General features: G+C 61.6%; 5 protein-coding genes across 5 annotated transcripts; 3 read left to right on the forward strand and 2 right to left on the reverse strand.

Moving 5' to 3' along the window:
* Window positions 1–3,662: 3,662 nt before the first annotated feature.
* On the reverse strand, window positions 3,663–4,819 carry BXZ73DRAFT_100641 (uncharacterized protein; the record flags this gene model as incomplete). The annotated part of the gene is made up of 4 exons (XM_048014632.1): window positions 3,663–3,826; window positions 3,877–4,219; window positions 4,254–4,531; window positions 4,606–4,819. 4 exons carry the CDS (start codon window positions 4,817–4,819, stop codon window positions 3,663–3,665), a joined length of 999 nt encoding a protein of 332 aa, XP_047878565.1.
* A 296-nt stretch (window positions 4,820–5,115) lies between these two features.
* Window positions 5,116–6,714, reverse strand: BXZ73DRAFT_45769 (uncharacterized protein; the record flags this gene model as incomplete). The annotated part of the gene is made up of 2 exons (XM_048019566.1): window positions 5,116–6,455; window positions 6,516–6,714. The coding sequence occupies 2 exons, from the start codon at window positions 6,712–6,714 to the stop codon at window positions 5,116–5,118; spliced, it is 1,539 nt and encodes a 512-aa protein (XP_047878566.1).
* A 1,161-nt stretch (window positions 6,715–7,875) lies between these two features.
* On the forward strand, window positions 7,876–8,673 carry BXZ73DRAFT_89568 (manganese superoxide dismutase; the record flags this gene model as incomplete). Its single annotated transcript, XM_048025336.1, has 4 exons — window positions 7,876–8,077; window positions 8,135–8,325; window positions 8,391–8,528; window positions 8,590–8,673. The coding sequence occupies 4 exons, from the start codon at window positions 7,876–7,878 to the stop codon at window positions 8,671–8,673; spliced, it is 615 nt and encodes a 204-aa protein (XP_047878567.1).
* Window positions 8,674–9,902: 1,229 nt separating this feature from the next.
* On the forward strand, window positions 9,903–11,732 carry BXZ73DRAFT_100644 (uncharacterized protein; the record flags this gene model as incomplete). Its single annotated transcript, XM_048014633.1, has 2 exons — window positions 9,903–10,191; window positions 10,267–11,732. 2 exons carry the CDS (start codon window positions 9,903–9,905, stop codon window positions 11,730–11,732), a joined length of 1,755 nt encoding a protein of 584 aa, XP_047878568.1.
* A 1,906-nt stretch (window positions 11,733–13,638) lies between these two features.
* Window positions 13,639–17,038, forward strand: BXZ73DRAFT_100645 (uncharacterized protein; the record flags this gene model as incomplete). The annotated part of the gene is made up of 5 exons (XM_048014634.1): window positions 13,639–13,810; window positions 13,921–14,385; window positions 14,449–14,800; window positions 15,938–16,080; window positions 16,146–17,038. 5 exons carry the CDS (start codon window positions 13,639–13,641, stop codon window positions 17,036–17,038), a joined length of 2,025 nt encoding a protein of 674 aa, XP_047878569.1.
* Between the last annotated feature and the right edge of the window lie 8 nt (window positions 17,039–17,046).

A 17,046-nucleotide genomic window follows, 5' to 3' on the forward strand; every position in this document is an offset into this window, starting at 1 on the left:
GTTGCGCGAGCTCGCTCTCCATCGCGCGCCTCCATTCTGGCCACTCCGGTTGTGCGCGCGCCTCCTTCAAGTTGCGCGGCTCGATGACGTTCCCCGCTCCCCCTTCAACGCCGAAGAGTGAGAGTAAGCACGTGATGAGTGCTTCGTCGGTGATGGGGACGCGTTCGCCGTTGTGCGCAAGTGCCTTGTAGTCTAGGCGTGGCTTGCCTGCCAATCGCGACGCGCGACGCGGGACCTCCGGTACGGGCGCGGGCGCGAGCGTGGGCGCGAGCGCAGGTGCGGGCGCAGGCGCGGTCGCGGGCGCAGGCGCAGGCGCGGGCGCGAGTTCAGGCGCGGGCGCGATCGCGAGTTCGGGTGCGGGTGTCCGGTCCGCGTCTCCTCGGGGTTCTCCCCCTTCTTCTTCGTCCTGACGCTCGCCAGACTCCACATCCTCCCCCTCGAGCGGCTGGGCGAAGTACTCCATGTACTCCCATACGTCCTCGTCCTCGTCCGCGGGCGGAGTGGGCTTCCGTACGCGAAAGACCAAGTTGCGTGACTTTCCGATCCGCCGCGCGTGCCTGTCCCAGTATAGCCAGGCTTTGCTCCCCGGAGCCATCCCGACGAAGCGCATCGGTTCCGATTTCGGATCAAGCTTTGATCGCTTCGTTGCTGACGTGAGAACCCAGCACTCGGCACCCCAGGCGTGGAGTTCGGAGACGTCGGGCTTCCGCTTGTGCCACACTTGGTAGGGTGTTTTGTCCTTGAGTGCGCGAGTCGGGAGGATGTTCTTCAGGAAGATGGCATGTGCGAAGGCTTGTGGCCATAGGAACTTGGGTAGATCGGCAGCGATGCGCATGGCGCGCGACCGCTCCAAGGTGGTCCGGAAGACGCGCTCGGCAATCCCGTTCTGGCCAGAAGACTCGGGTGCGGTAGTCTCGATCGTGATGCCGTGTTCCTTGAGGTAAGCGCCGAACTCTCCCCCGAGGAACTCCTTCGCGTTGTCGAAGCGGACGCGTTTGATGGTGACGCCGTGGAGAGTTTGCAGGCGCATGCGGTATTCGTGGAAATGTGATTTGATTTCAGACTTCTCCTTCCCGAAAGCCGCTTCCGACATACGCGAGTGCACGTCGGTGAACACCCATGCGTAGCGCTCGTGTCCTATCCCCTCCGTCCGGGCCGGTCCCCACGTGTCCAGCACGATCAACTCCCCGATCACTCCCACCTCCGTCTCCGACGCCGCCGGATATGGTGCCACCGTCTGCTTCCCCTGTACGCACGCTTCGCACTGCTCCTGCGCGGGTGTCCCCTTGTCCACCACCAGTCCGTCCACCAGTTCCTTCCGCATCATCGTGTCCACGACCTTCAAGCCCGGGTGCCCTAGTATGGCGTGCCATTCGTCGTAAGTTCGTTTGCGGATAGGTCTGGAAACAGCGCCCGGGTACGATACCTCCGGAATCTCCGGCGCTCCGTCCATTTCGTAAAGGTAGCCGCCCCCGCGGCGTCCAGAGGCGTAAGCGCGCCCCTTCCGGTTGAGGAATTTGATCTCCCCGCCGGCTAGTTGAACCGTGTGTCCGGCCGCTTCGACGCGACCGATCGAGATGAGATTGTGCGGAATGCCGGGTGCGTGGATGACGTCAAGCAGGTCGACGGTGGTAGTCTTCCCGTCGTGCTTGTAAGTGAAACGTATGGTTCCGCGACCGAGGATGGGGGTGGTTCCGGCGCCTTGGAGGTACTTGCCAGTGACGGGTGAGTAGGTGGTGAAGAGGCGCCGTTCGCGCGCGACGTGCGATGTGGTGCCGGTGTCCGCGATCCATGCGCCGGCGCTCATAGCGGTAAGCGCGACCTCGTTGATCGTGGCGCCCGTCTCGATGAGAGCGTAGGCGTATCCTTCATCGTCCGAACTCTCCTCCGCCTTCCCTTTCTTCTCCTTCGCCGTCAACGCCTTCTCATCCTTTCCCGTCTCCCTTTCTTTCCCTTTGCCACCGCCCCACGGACGATGGTTCGGGCAATCCCTCTGCACCCCGACCTTCCCACACTTCCAGCAGTGCGGCGGCCCGCCGCTCCGCTTCCCGCCGGTCCCACCTTGCTTCGCCAGGAACGCGGCCTCGGTTGCGTGAGTGCGCGCTCCGTGATCGCGTATTGATCCGATGATGGTGTCCGGGTCTTGGAGCGCGCTCTCTTGAATCGAGCTCGTGAAGCCGCGCCAAGACTCCGGGAGTGCGCAGAGAAGCAGAAGTGAGAACTCATCGTTTGAGATCGTCCGGTTCATGTCCGCTAACTCCGACCGCCACACACCCATCCTCTGCACCCACTCGTCCACGTCCTCCCCATCAGAGTATTGTGAGTTCATCATCTTCCTCTTGATCTCGATGATGCGTCCCACGCCGCGTACTTGATAGTTCTTCTCCAATTTCATCCAGGCGTCGTGGCTCGTATCCGCGTCCGATACAAGCGCCGCGGCCGCCGTCCCGAGCTTGAGTTGCATACCGACAAGCGCCGCGAGGTCTTTGTCTTCCCAGGCTTCGACGTCGGCTCTGTTGCTCCTGTCGTCGGCTAGCTTCGGGCGCGTCTCGTGACCGAGGACGATGTCCGAGATCTTCGCGAGTTTGAGAAGCCCTGAGAATTGCCGACGCCACCGGGGATAGTCGCTCGATCCCGAGAGTGGCTCAATCTTCGCCCGGAGCAACGAGTTGATCTTGTCGGTGTTGGAAGTCATAGTGAGTGGAGATGTCAAGCTAAGGTGTGTATAAGAGGCTGAGTGGATACTGCTTTAGAACGAAGCAGGGCTCATAACCTGTAGAAGTTCGCGCAGGTTCGGGGAAGGGAAAACGAAGCTTGATTAGCGCTGTATGCGCGCGCGCTGTAAATAGTACATGACAAGAACAAAGACCTAAGAGTATCGTAAGGCGTGATAGACTGAACTAAGAGATAAGGAACTACAAAGGTATCATCCGAACGCATAGCGTAATCTAATCTAATCGTAGCCGGCGCTTCCGCGCGTATCTTCAACAAGACTCGACATACATGCAATCGCTTTGTTATCATGGGCCACAAAGGACGCGCACCGAACATCAACTAGACTACCTAGGCTCGTAAACGTGATACCCGTGAGGGTACATCATCCCGGCCGGCACTGTCGCCATCGAGGGACGCATCTGAAAATGGAACGCCGGAGGAGGGGTCGGGCGATAGGCAGAGTCCAGCTGGGGACGCGAAACAAAGCGCGAACGCGCTCGATCCGGTGGCCCATCGCTCGGTTTGACCTTCGGAGATGCCGTACCACTGCCCGCTGTCCTCCGCGTCTGCACCGCACCCCACTCCACGCAGCCCAGGCACAGCTGGAGCGCCTTGCCATCCATGTCAACCCTCCTCTTGCGAAGAAAAGATACCTCAACCGAGGCCTGATGCTTCGGGGGACTACCGCCGATCTTGCGGCCCCGGAAAACATGAGGCTCGGCGAAGTGGGCTCCGTGCAAGTTCTGACAGCGTCAGACGTGCAAAGTTCACGGAGAAGGTGGATGTTGCGCTCACATATCACGTGCGGTCAGCGTCCTCAGGAGCTTCTGCGGGCCATCTTTCTTGTCCCCGAGGTGTCATCACACACCGATATGGCCTCCGTGAAGACATGACAATCGATGATACAGCTCCGGTTTGAATACAGAGTATCGAGCGAGATCGGCGCGCTACCTCACACCTTTTGAGTGCGGCACGAGATCCTCCTGCGACCCGTCCTCGATCGATCCCGCCTCCACCGCGGGCGCGTTGTCTTCCGGCGACAACTGTGCCCTCGCGCGCGACGACTTGGACAGCGAAGTCGCGACGCCCGTCCCCATCTCGATGTCCTGGCCTGCTCAAGTCAGCTTTCCCGAGGGGACCGCACACGCAGGACACACGTACCGCGGGACCCCTGTCGCGACGGCCTCTTCGCAGCAGCAGGAGCCTCAACGACGGCGATGTGCGACGCCTTGACCTTGTTCAGGCCGAGATAGTGCTCCATGACCCAGTTCTTACCCGCGCCGTCCACGGGCCCGGCCGCGGCCGCGCGGCGCTTCCGCCGGCGGTGGGAGACGAAGCACGCGCTGGCGATCGCGACGAGCAGGATCGCGACGCCGACGAAGGTGAAGAGGTATATCGACGCCGTCTTGTTGTGCAGGATGCCGCCGCCGCCCGAGCCCGACAGCGCAGGGTCCGTGCTCGAGTCGGAGGAGTCGGAGCTGTCGGAGCTGTCGGGAGTCGTGTTCTGCGGATCCGAAGGGCGGTCAGCTGCGCCGCACTGTGCCCGAGATGAGCGTGAGGGAGACGGCACGGACGAGCGAGGTGGTGATGTTGAGCGACACGAGGTGGAACGCGGCGCCGAAGTTGGTCGCGACGATCCGGTGCGCGCCAGGGTTGAGCGTGGTCGAGTTGAACGCGAGGACGTTGTTGTCCGCCTGGATGTCGTCGTTCGTGGAGACGATCCAGAACGTGGGCTTGCCGCCGTCGATGGCGAACGAGACGTTCGTAGCCGTCGCGGAGCCCTGGGGCAGCGCGGCGAAGACCTGTACCTGCAAGCCTGTGCGCGCGCAGCAGCAGACGGAAATACAGCACGGAGGACGAAGGCGGGTCAGAACTGAGGCGGAGCGTCACGACTGTGTGACTCGCCTGTGAAGATGAGCGCAACGGAGGCGCCGGTCTGGTTGGTCGAGAGCTGGCGCTCGCCGAAGATATCCGAGCCGTCGTTGACCCAGCTCCCGTTCGTGACCAGACTCGTGTTGTCGGCCTGAATCGAGCGCGAGCTGGCCGCCGCTCGCAGCGGCAGCGCGGCGAGGAGCGCGAGACCCGCCGCGGGGAGGACGAGCATGGCGACGTGGGGGTGAGAGGAGAAGGCGTGGTGCGCGTGATGTCCACGATTATAAGTGCGTCACAACCCCAGTTGCCACGGCGGGCGGCTGCTTGCTTGGCGCGCCGCGCTTGGCCGAGGCTGGGCACGCAAATATGGGCGAACCGCCCTCCGTCTGTGACCTCCTCGCAGGCAATGAATCGTTGATATTAAAAACGGAGACAGACGGATCAACCAAGTCATCGCGGCGGCAAAGAACAACAAATCTCGCAAATTCCACCTGCGCGGACCCAGTCTTCGCCCATCCACCTAGCGTCCTACGACTGCCCACCACACGTCTCCGCGATTTCTTCGTATCTTCGGTATCGCGGCGGCAGCGTTTCGTTCTCGGCTTCGCGCCCGCCCGCCGCGTCGTCCCACTCGGATGACACCCACCCGCTCTCGGACCCGTCCGGAGTGCCTCCCGCGACGCGCACGCCCCCGTCGCGCGCCCGACGCACCATGTACGCGCTCTTGTCGTCCACCGTGGTGTAGGCAGAGACGCCACCGAACGGGCGCGCGTTCCCGAGAGGTGTCGTGGGCGAGAACGGCGGCGGCGGCACGTCGGGCACGGGCGAGGGACGGGACGGCAGCGGGCGTGCGTGCGGCGACGGCGGAGGGGCGCTAGTGGCGACGGGAGCGTAGCTCAGGTACTGCGTCCGCGAGACGTTCGAGCTCGTGCCGGATGGGTAGTGGGGACCGTGGTCTGACTCGGAGGGGGAGGACGCGCGCGTGTCGTACGGACGCGCGGGCGGGGCGAGCGGGGGCGCGTCTTTCGTCGGAGGCTGCACATGGACGCTCGCGTGAAGCGATCCGTGCGCGTCTGCAGCTTGACAAGCGCGTGAGATACGCTGGTGGAATGACGAGTACGAGGACTTACCGAAAGACGCCTCTGCAGATGAAGGCTTGCGTTCAGGTTCAGGGGGCGGTGATTCGAGACGATCGGAGGGGTGTGCCTTCGTGCGTCGCATGCGGTAGTACAGGAAGAAGGCAGCAAGGAGCGATATTACGCCCAGGAGTCCAGCGACAATGCCAACAATTAAGGGTGTACGAGAAGCTAATCTTGTGGGAGGGGAAGTATTCACATTTGACTGGGCGGTGACTGTAGGCGAAGAAGGACTCTGCGAAGTACCATCGGTAGACCCTTCAGCTATTGTGACTTGGGAAGAATCGGATGAGGTGGGAGAAGCAGACATCGTTGAAGAGACCGATGATGGAAAGGTGGGAGAGGAAAGGGACTGTGAGGACGTGGAGGACACAGACGCCGGCTTCGTTGGTATCGCGGTCGAGGTCGATGTCGATGTCGTACTTTGGCTCGTAGTGCTGCTGCTCGTAGTCGTGGTGCTGGACGATGGCGGGTTTATAGGCAGTGGCGTAATATCGGAAGTTGTAACGTCGAGATATACCAACCAGAAGATTGAGCCGAGGTTCTGCATCTCGATGCGATGCTGGCCCGCCGGGAGCGTGTTCGAGGTGTAGACCAATGTGTTGAACGTCTCTTGCTCCACCGGATCCGTCGTATCCCACATCATCGGCTGGTCGTCATCGATCGTGAAGGAGACGAGGGTCATATACGTGCCAACTGGACGCCTAGTCGCGTAAACCTTCACCTGCGTCCCTAGAGTACGGCGCACACGCGTCAAAAAAGCTAGCGTCAAGCACGAGGGATCGTACGCACCGGTGAAGTCATAGTATACGCTCGCCCCCGACTGGTTCGTCCATGTCTCGTGGTTCCCAAGTGCGTTTGGCGAGCCGTCTGCTAGCCAGAATCCGCTGTACACCATCCCCGGGTCGTTGTCCTTGACGATTTCTCCTTTGACGACAGCACAAGAAAGGAAACATAAAAGAAAGACAGCATTAAGAACGAGCCGCCGCATCGCGTCAGCGACGGACAGTCGGTAGTAAGGAGCGTGGAGGTGAAGGAGTGAGTCGGGGAACGGGCGCAGGAGCGGGGGGAGGGGCGTTCTGCGCGCGCGCGGGGTGGCCGGGTTTTAACAACCCCGGAGCCGTGTGTTGATGTCGGATGCTCAGGACAGTGATGTGTGGTCTGCCATTACACGATGTGAGTTGAGCTGGAAAGTATATTGGTGATGAGCGTCAGAGGCCTCGAAGAGCAATGAATTGTGATCGGCGCAGTCACCTCACGTCTGCACAGCTGGTGTGCTTCTTAGGGTACGAGAGAAGTCTGAGAGTGCGTGCTGAAGCCAGCACCGACCGGCGACCACGGATCATGCGGGAGGCTGTTATTTGTCGTCTGAGCAGGGCGCCCGGACGAGAGGCTGAAGAAGGAAGAGGGGACCGCCCGGCGTTGAATTTGCGTGATGTCCAGTCTTTGACAGCCGTCCCAGCGGTACTCCTCGGTACTCCCGGCTCCCCGCGCTCTCGCCGTGGGCTCGATACTACTAACGTACGTATATGCCACATCTACCAAGATTGCTCACATTCTTTCCGGTTTGTCCTGATCATCCAAAGACCGCGTCCGGTGCTCAGCGCTCAGCCAGGGACGTGCTGGTATGCGCTAAGTGCGACTGACTGACGGGCTGACTGCAAATCCCTTTCTGTTGTACATGGAGGCCCCGAGAGTGCGACGCGATTACCTTGACGGTTTTCGAAGCCTGAAGCCTTGCAGGAGGATGGGATTGGAATTCCCGCTTCAACCTTGCTGTCTACGGCCATCTCCTAGAATGCGCTGGAGATTACACGCAATCGTGAGTTGTCATTGCCTCACTGCCTGACAAATCCACTTCGACTTACCGCGAGTTCTTATGCCTCTCCGGGGACTTGGGCAGCGCCGGATCGCGGGCGGATGCACTGGTGGGGAAATTGGTCGTCGCTACTCCCGACGATGAGCTCGGGGTCAAATCCGACGAGGACGCGGCGGCGGCCGCGTCGGCCGACGGCGGGTCCCGCGCACGTGATGGCGACAGGATTACATCACCGGTCGGGAGGGCGTCTGTGCGATGGTCTCGATTGCAGCGATAAATAGGGACGTTCGCCCAAGCTACGCTCTCCAGTTCCCACTACACCGACTGCACACCATGGCCCACGTTCTCCCCGACCTCCCCTACCCCTACGATGCGCTCGAGCCCTTCATCTCGAAGCAGATCATGGAGCTCCACCACAAGAAGCACCACCAGACGTACGTGAACTCGCTCAACGCTGCTGAGCAGGCCTACGCCAAGGCCTCCTCCCCCAAGGAGCGCATCGCCCTTCAGGCAGCACTCAGGTTCAACGGCGGTGGTGAGTCCTCTATTCTAGCTCCTCAGTCGGCACGCGCGATTGAACGGCGGCGCCCAGGGCACATCAACCACTCGCTCTTCTGGAAGAACCTCGCGCCCGCGTCCTCTGAGGGCAAGGGCAACGGTGGCGCCCTCCGCGATGGCCCGCTCAAGGACGCGATCGCCAAGCAGTTCGGCTCATACGAGGCCTTCGTTAAGGAGTTCAACACCACCACGGCCTCCATCCAGGGCTCCGGCTGGGGCTGGCTCGTAAGTATACTCACCCGCGCCTCCGCTTACGAAGATCACTCAATCACATGTCGGTGCGCATGCAGGGCTACAACCCGGCGACGAAGGTCATTGAGATCACGACGACGGCGAACCAGGACCCGCTCCTGACGCACGTCCCCATCATCGGCGTCGACGTCTGGGAGCACGCGTTCTACCTCCAGTACCTCAACGTCAAGGTCGACGTGAGTACCCGTTGTTTGCGCTGCGCTTCGTTCCACTCACCCACGGGCTTCTCCGGCGCAGTACCTCAACGCGATCTGGAAGGTGATCAACTTCGACGAGGCGGAGAAGCGCTACCTCGAGGCGGTCTCTACCGCGAAGCTCTAAAAGTGCTGCGCGACGTCTACTTGCTTGATAGGAAATGTGTAAGAGGAAGGAAGAGAAGAGTCGCAATGTATTTTAGCGCGATCAATTCTGCACCATCGTTGCCGTATGCAATTGCTCATATCTTCGGTGACTGTTCGTCGTGAACTGTTCGAAACGAGATGTCGTCTCTTATTGGAAGGGACCTAAGAGCCCTATAGTGTCCTACGCGATCCCACAGAGGCTGCAGACGTCGAACGTACGTTGTCGACTCTCGAGTCTGCAGCGAAAGGATGACGTCGGGTGCCGGAATGCCGGACAAGGCCGGCCGGAGATGGGCGCCATGTCAATCGGCTGAGCGTGCGGCGCCTCTTCCGACCCATTGATCGTCCACGCCAACGACCGCCAATCCCGAACATTCCTCCGCCGGTATCTTCTCTGCCCCCAGAACGACAATCCGTGACGGCGGTCATATGTTTCTCAGAGTCCTAGGGCGGATGAAGCCGAAAGAAGCCAACGCAGACTAGTGCCCCAACGACTGACCGCTCTCACGGCACTTGCTGAGAAGTAGGTAGCCCTTTCCTTCGTTGTTGACATCCCGCTTTCGTTCACACACAAGTCAATCTCTAGCCCACCTGCGCTTCTGCCTGATCCTTTTCGAGTGGACATCGCCCAATGATACCGCCCCTCGCCTCTGTAAACCCTTCGTCGCGGAGGACGGGCCAGTAAGTCCTTCCATGCATTGTCTGACCTCCTGCGTTCAGAACTGGGCGCATATGGCCATGAGATACTCCGCATATACGCACCCGGCGTATTCGTGGCCCACATCCCACAGCTTGCGATCACTCCCGCACACCCGATCACTTCGTCAATGACAGATACTGATATCCGATTTCGTTCTCCATGTGAAGCACCCTTCTGCGGGTGCCCCGAGCTTGTGGGCCGCTGCAGACCACGGACACGGTATACAAGACGTCGCAGTGGTCATTCCTGCGGTTTCGCCCCTCAGCTCGCACCTTTCCCTGCGTCGCCTTCGCCAGCGAAGCTGCTCTTGTCGCTCCTTTCTCCGCCCCTCCACTCGTTTAACCCCTCGGTTGCCTACTACTGGGAGGGGAAGGCTGTCTGTATGTTCGAGATCGAGCCCTGGCTACTTTTTGTGAGTCTCTTCAATACTGCATTGATGACACCGGTGACTGAACACGTACGGAGCAGTCCCTGTACCTACACCCTTCGCCCTTCGCATCTGCGTCATAATGGCGTTCGGCTTTGGCGGCGGCGGCTTTTGTCGCTTTTCGCCATTCTGTCAGGATGACTCTTCCACAACATCGACCACGACGGAAACGCAGGCTCAGCAGCAGACGATAACCTCGGAACAATCTTCTCAGAACACCGTGGTTCAGACCATGGTGATCACCTCCGTTAACGACCTCACGTCCACCGCTTCCACCACCGTCATCACCACCCTACAGACGCTGAAGCCTACTTCCCCATCCACTCCCTCCCAACCACCCTCAGAGAAGACCGGCTCGTCGACCGGCATTGGTACGTACACATCGTCTCGATCAAGCCTCCAGTCGTCCTCATCCTCCTATTCACCCGCGCCACCCATTTCCTCAGTAAGCGCTACTTCTGCAGCCGATCATGCTTCAAGTACGACGTCTGGCGGCGCCGTCATTACTTTCACCGAGACCGGGGCAGGAGCGACGGTGACTCTCAACAACCAGTCGGTACCCTCGGGCGCGCCTAATGGCGCAGCGACCGACTCCGCTGCGCACTCCGGGATGAACTCCGGCGAGATCGCGGCGCTGTGCGTAGCCACTGTCGCGGTCTTGATACTATCCATCATCATCTACCTCGCGTGGCGGAGGAGAACGCGGCACGGGCTTGAATCCGCGCTGAGCCATTCTCGTACGTCCCCTACGTCCGCGTTTTCACGCTACCATGTTGGTCTCATTGGGTCTTCGTGCAACAAAGCTTCTCCCGCGTCCAGCAACCTTCAGACACGCTCGACCGACATCCTCCAAACCCCGCACGTGTATGGGATGCTCCCTGAGTATGTTGTGCACCAGGACATCGGCGCTATGAACGTTGACCTCGAAGCTGGCCGCGCGCGCGCGCGGTCGGCGACGACGCTGCTCGCCCCAAGCGCGGAGTCAAAGCCGCTCGACTCACTCTCGGTGTGCTCCCCTGCGGCCGGCCCGGACGGCTCGCATGAGCATGAACAACGAGTGACGCCGTGCAACGAAAAAGCAGCGCTCCATCCCGACTGGTTCAGTTCGACTGCGAGCGAGTCCACCCACGCCTCCACCGCGCACGATGACACCGTATCGCCCTCCCCGCGCTCGTCAACGTTCCTCCTCCGCAATGGTTCCTTGCTCTCCAGCGCTCCTACCGTACGGTCCCCACCTGCGTCCTATCTCGCTGGCGCGCCTTCAACAGAGTCGACCCTCATGTTCTCGCCGATATCGATCAGCGGGTTCAGCTCTTACCCCGCGTCGACCGTGACGACCTCGCCCACCGCGCTCTCCTCCGCGCCCCTCCCGCGCGCGGCTGACGTGGCGCCGCAGATACCTTCGCGGGCAGCGTTCGCGCTCGCCTCGCTCGCATTCTCACCTGCGTCCCCGCTCACGCCATCGCACGCTTCCGCAAGATCCGCCGTGCCCTTCCACGCTCTCTTTTCCTCCTCCTCACTATCGCCGCCCCTCGCGCCGACCGCGTCCTCGTTGCCCCCGCTCCCCGAACACCCCGCCACGCATGCGCACCCGTTCCCCTCACCCGCGTTCCCCTCCCCCTCTCCCTCAGGCTCGCCGCTTGCCCCACCACCCACTTCGCCGTACGCGTGGGATCGGCCGCCGCCGAGCTCCGAGTACCTCCCTGGGTGGTCCAGCCGGCGCGCGACGCTGCGCTCGGTGCGCTCGACGGGCACGCGCTCGTCCGCCGGGTACCCGTCCCCGCCGTACGCGGTAGGAGACCAGGATTTCGACCTCGCCGCGCTCGCGGCAGCGGTCGGCGCGCGGCGGTGGGACGCGGAAAGAGACGCGAGGAGCGAGCGGAGCGCGTTGCCGGCGTACAGCCAGTATTGAAGAGGCTCGAGTTGTCGATTTAGGGTGGAGAAAGTATATACACGACGATGCGTGGGCGCTGGGACGCTCGACGGCGGGTACGGGTGCTCGAAAGTCGACGTGGGTGTGTAGCGCTGTGTTGTAGAGTAAAACTGTTTATATCTCCCCTGGAGACATTCATACGCTGTGAGAGTTATGAACTGCTGAATCGATCTATGCTCTGAATATGGGCCTATGATCAAACTTGAATCGAATTCGATTCGACTCGATTCGGACCGCTGGGAATTCATCAGCGCTACTTGTGGCGGCAGCACTTTTCTGCTGACCTCTACTTACTTACCTCTGACATCTTCCTCATATATGCTGGATCTTTCTTGCGTCTACCTCACTCTGTCATTCATCGAAGGGTACAAGCCTCGGTGATGTACCGCTGCAAGTGCACAGGCCACCCACTTCGCAATCTCGCGCCGCAGCCAGCCCGCACCGACGCGCGAGACCTGCGCGCAGAGAGAATCGGGCGCACAATGTATTGCCATTTGTCATGAAGATGTCCAGGTATGTTTCGCCCTTTTACATCGACCCGCCCTGTCCCGAACGTTCTCTCGACACTGCATCGGAATCAAGCGTCGCTCCCACGTCGTTCTTGCCATCATGAGTTTCTGCCCTATCCATGCCGTCGCTGCAGATCTCCCATGCGCATCTCAGCACGCTCTGTTGGGATCTGAGCTGCTCCACGAGGCCCGGGATGAGAACTCGCATGGAGGCCACGCGATCGTGCCAGCGGCAGCCGCTGCTGTTCAGGAAGTATCGGTCATTGGACGACGCCGCCCCTTTCCAGGGACATGAGTGACGATCCTCTTGTGCCTCGGCAAGCTTGAGCTTGAGGCATCGTTGCTTGTTATGCGTCTCAGAGTCTTCGTGCTAATGCCCTCACTAGCTCGCATACGCAACCATTCTTTCCTTTGTAGTGTAAACGAAGACCTAGGGCTTGACTGCAAGTAGCAGCGGTCGTGGAGATGCCGCTCCAGGACGCGTCATATCTCGACTGAGACGTCAATGATCAGCCCAACACCGATCCCGGCGAATCCGGGTATGTACTCGTCGACGCATGCACAGTCTATCACTGATGATGCATTCCCAAACAGCTCCGACGGGCGCCGCAGGCTCTCGGCGTCGTGCGCGTGGGCGTTCCTCGTGCGCAGTTCAGCGCTCAGCATCCGTCTCAGTCTTTGTTTTTCGCAAGCTTCCGTGACAGTGAGTCGTGGATTCCGGCAGCCCTGCCTGTGGATGTTAGAGCAGTGCCCTCCGAAGCGTTCGAACGTAATAGCATGCTGTGCTCCTCGGCAGATGTGCGATGGGTTTATAGCGGGCGTCTCCGAAAGGGTCCCTCCCCGGGCTCGCAAGCTTCCCTCTCTGTCTCGCGGCTGCCTTCTCTCTCCTCCACTTTGGCATCTGTCACTTGCATCCACCTGCTCCTTCCTCGCCACATCCTCGACGCCCGCACTTCCCGCTTCCTGCCCCATCAAACAGTGACAGTTGCGCCGCTTTCTAGGTGTCCCACGCGGTGCTACAGAAGGGATGTTCCTGTTGGAGTTCGGCGCCAGAGGTGCAACCTCGGGCTGCTTGCTTTGGTAATTGTGTAGCTATAGTGCTCGCCATCTGATATAGCGTAGATGATTTATATATATATATATATCTCCATCGCCTGTACCGTACGCTACGCGTTTGCTCCTATCCACCACCATCTCCCGCGCATCCGCCGTCCGTCCGCCTGTCCCCGGTGCCCAGAGGAGCCCAAGCGCGACGCCCTCACCCTCCGACCTGTCCCGATCGCGTCCTACGACCCCGAAATCCCACAGTTCCGCCAGCCGGGAGTCTCGCGAGATAATTCTTCCCTTTTGAAGCTTGATATCATAGTGTGTACGCGATGGTGCAGAGGCTGGTATCAAGGGGTATCACGGTGACAGTGGATGACGTCGATCCGTCGATCACGTACAGCGCTGGACAGTGGTCAAGGAACTCGAACAGCGCAGACGAACTGTTCAGTACGGTCACAAAAACCGTGACTTTTGGAGCTACCGCAAGCTATGATTTCACGGGTACGTCCGTTTCCCGCCTGATCTCGTCACCACGTCTTCGCAGCCTCGCAATATCTCTCCTTACACCTGCGAACGCTCATCTCGCGCATCCTCGGCTTCGTGTCGTGTAGGCACAGCCATCTGGGTGTACGGTCAAAGAATCGTGGGATCGCAGATCAATGCCTCCTTCCTTCTCGACGGCGAGAACGTATCCTACATAAAGGACATCACGGAAAATCTTGAACAGCACAAAGTCCTCTTCTTCAACAAGGCGAACCTTACCGATAGCAACCACAGCCTTCTCATCACAAACTTCGGTCAATCGCTTTACCTCGACTTCCTCCAGGTCACCGTAGACGGTGCTTTGCAGTCCTCTTCGACGCGAGACCCCGGAAGCTCCGCCCAGACACCCACCACTTCCACATCTCCTGGCGATGCAGGCGGCCGCGGCAAGCTTAGCTCCGGCACAATTGCGGGGATCGCTGTCGGCGGTGTCGTGGTTGTGCTGCTCTTCGCGCTCGCGTTGTGGCTGTGGGCGCGGCGCGCGTGGAGGCGCCGTCCGATGAGCCAGAAGGTCCTCACCCCCTTCGCTGGAGGTACGCACAACGCCCCCTTCCTCTCTTCCAATTCGCTCATCGCAACTCGCAACGGCTCCCCAGTCGAAAATGACGGCACACAAAACCCAAGCCCAGGTGCGGGCACGTACGACATCGACCCGCACCGGCGGCGCGCGACGCCCCCAAGCGCGATCCCCTCGTACGGCTACACGCGCACGAAGCGCATCATCCCGGACTCCTCCACCTCGACCGCGTTTCTCGTCCCCACTGTGGGGAGCTCGTCACCCGGGTACGGGCATGGACGGGACTCGCCCCCGCTGGCGTCTGGGCTGCGGTATGAACCACGGATGAGCGGGACTACCGCTGCGGACGCGGCAGGCCCGTCTTCGCATAGCCGTGGGGTGCGTCCGGAGTCGACCGTGCTGTCTTGGACGGGCGCGGACGTCGCGACGGAGTACGCGGGCTCCAGTGAACCTGGGCCGTCGGCGCGGGCGCAGGCGTGGGCTCCGTCGCCTCCCCCGACGCTCCCCCCGGCATCGTTGCCGCCGCCACGTTCGCGAGAAGCCAAGGCGAGGCGACCGCGCGCGCAAGGGAGCAGAACGGGACTGTCGACCCGGGACTCGGTCGACGGCGGCGTGCGGGTCGCAGGTGGCCCGCCGCAGGTGGAGGGGCGCGCGCCGCCGCCTGGGATGCTGTGGGACGAGGCGTCGGAGAGTTGGGTGGGGAGACCGCCGCCGTACAACATGTATTAAGTTTTGTGGTGGTTTTCCCGGTGCTTGCTCGATTCAACTGGAATCTTCGTTCCATGGGCACTGAGATCTTGAGACCCATGTTTTCTGCATGTCTTGTCTGTCGTTCGCGCGTACTTACCATGACCATACAAGAACCTTACACGAGCTGAGATTGAGCGGGAATGCGCTCCGAGGGGACAGGCTCGACCCTGACCCGGATGTTTCGCGCGTTCACTCTTCACCAAGCACACATAGTGATGCCAACGAACATACGACCTCAAGGCCTCATGTGCGACCGAATTGCGCTCGATGCAGCGCGTCCGCTGCGCGATCACCGCGCTCTGGCAAGCTGCGCGGAGACAGAAAGGCTGGATGGCGATTGGCGGCGAAAGTCGCTCAAGCGGCGCCCCAAATCGATGCGCTCCTGCGAGCAACAGCTCAGCGCCTCCATATGCTCTCCACACGACCACCATGTCCATAACCCCCTCCGTATCATCCTCCTCCCCCTGGCCAGGACCAGCGTAGCCGCCGGGCCGACCACGCGCGCGGATTGGGCGCGCATGGTTCGATGATTGATGGCCGTGGTTCGGCGCGAGTATCGTGCGATGAGCGCAGATCGGAGCCGGCGTGGACAATGGAATGCGGGGAGCGTTCCATGCGCGACGCGGCCTCCGTCCAACTCGAACGTGAGCGACGCTCGTCCTGTCCTCCTCCTTCCCTCACCACCCTTTGCGACACCCTCACCCCATTCCCGCCTTTCCACCTCTCACGACTGCGCTTTGACGAACACGACAGCGAACACGAACACGAACCAAACGAACTCCTCCGCGACAAAGACACCCAGCCCACACTATGGTCAGCAAGGCCGTCCTCGCCGTGCCCGGGCTCGGCGTTGCCGTCCTCGGTGCGATCATAGCCGCCTTTGCCTCCTTCTACTCTTGCTACTGGACCCCGCGCAAGGCCCGCAAGGCCAAGGAGAAAAAGTTGGAGATGGGGCACTCTGGTACGCCTTTCTGTCCTGGCCCTCTATTCTGCGCGTATCACGCATATACCCACATCCGCCCGCAGCGCCGCTGGTGCCCATTATGAAGAACGCCTACGTCGACAACCCCGCATACATTCTCGCGTCCCCCGCGCCCTCGCGCGCGCCGACCCTCCCGCCTAAAGACAAGCACATCCGCACGCTCTCCAACCCGCCCCTGCCGCTCTACCACTCCCGCTCGCCCCCGTCGACGCACACGTCCCGCCAGACACACCGCAACTTCGCACCGGTCCCGCCGCCCACGGCGCACCCGCGAGGGTACGCCCGCCCACCCACCGCCGGCCCCAGCGCGGTTCCCAGCGTGGAGTACACCCACCCGCACCCGCACGCAGCGCCATACTTCCCCGCGCCCCTCCCTGCCCCGCTCCACCGCCAACCGCGGCCTCAGTTCCAGGCCTTCGCCGCCGCCGGCCCCGCGCAGCCGCGCACGAGCAGCTTCGACGAGGGACGCGATCGCTCCCTGCCGGACACGCGCTCCGCGCAGTGGTCGTCCGCGGCGTCGTATGGGGGGATGTCCCCGCACTCGCAGCTGAGCGCAGGCACGATCCCGGACCTCGGCCTCATCCCGAGCTCGTCCCAGATCCGGCAGCAGCTCACTGCGAACCCGCTCCCGCGGCCCCCGGAGGACCGTGCAAGGACGATCGTGCGCGCGGCGCCGACATCGGCGGCTGCGACTGCGTCGGACAGGTTGGTGGCGGCGGCGGGTAACGGCGGGCAGCGATATGGACACGGGCGGTCTGCGTCGCGCGACGGAGCGGCGACGAGGGAGACGGGGAAGGCGAAGGAGAGGCGGCGGTCATCCGTGGACCGCGAACGGGAGGGTGAGCGACGCGAGCGGCGCAAGTTGAGGCGGGAGTCGGCCCGGACTGGTTCGCGTGACGGGAGCAGCACCGGACACGGGCACCACGACAGGGTCTGAAGTGCGCA

Source organism: Epithele typhae, assembly GCF_022376455.1.
Source record: "Epithele typhae strain CBS 203.58 chromosome Unknown BXZ73scaffold_19, whole genome shotgun sequence".
NCBI lineage: Eukaryota > Fungi > Basidiomycota > Agaricomycetes > Polyporales > Epitheliaceae > Epithele > Epithele typhae.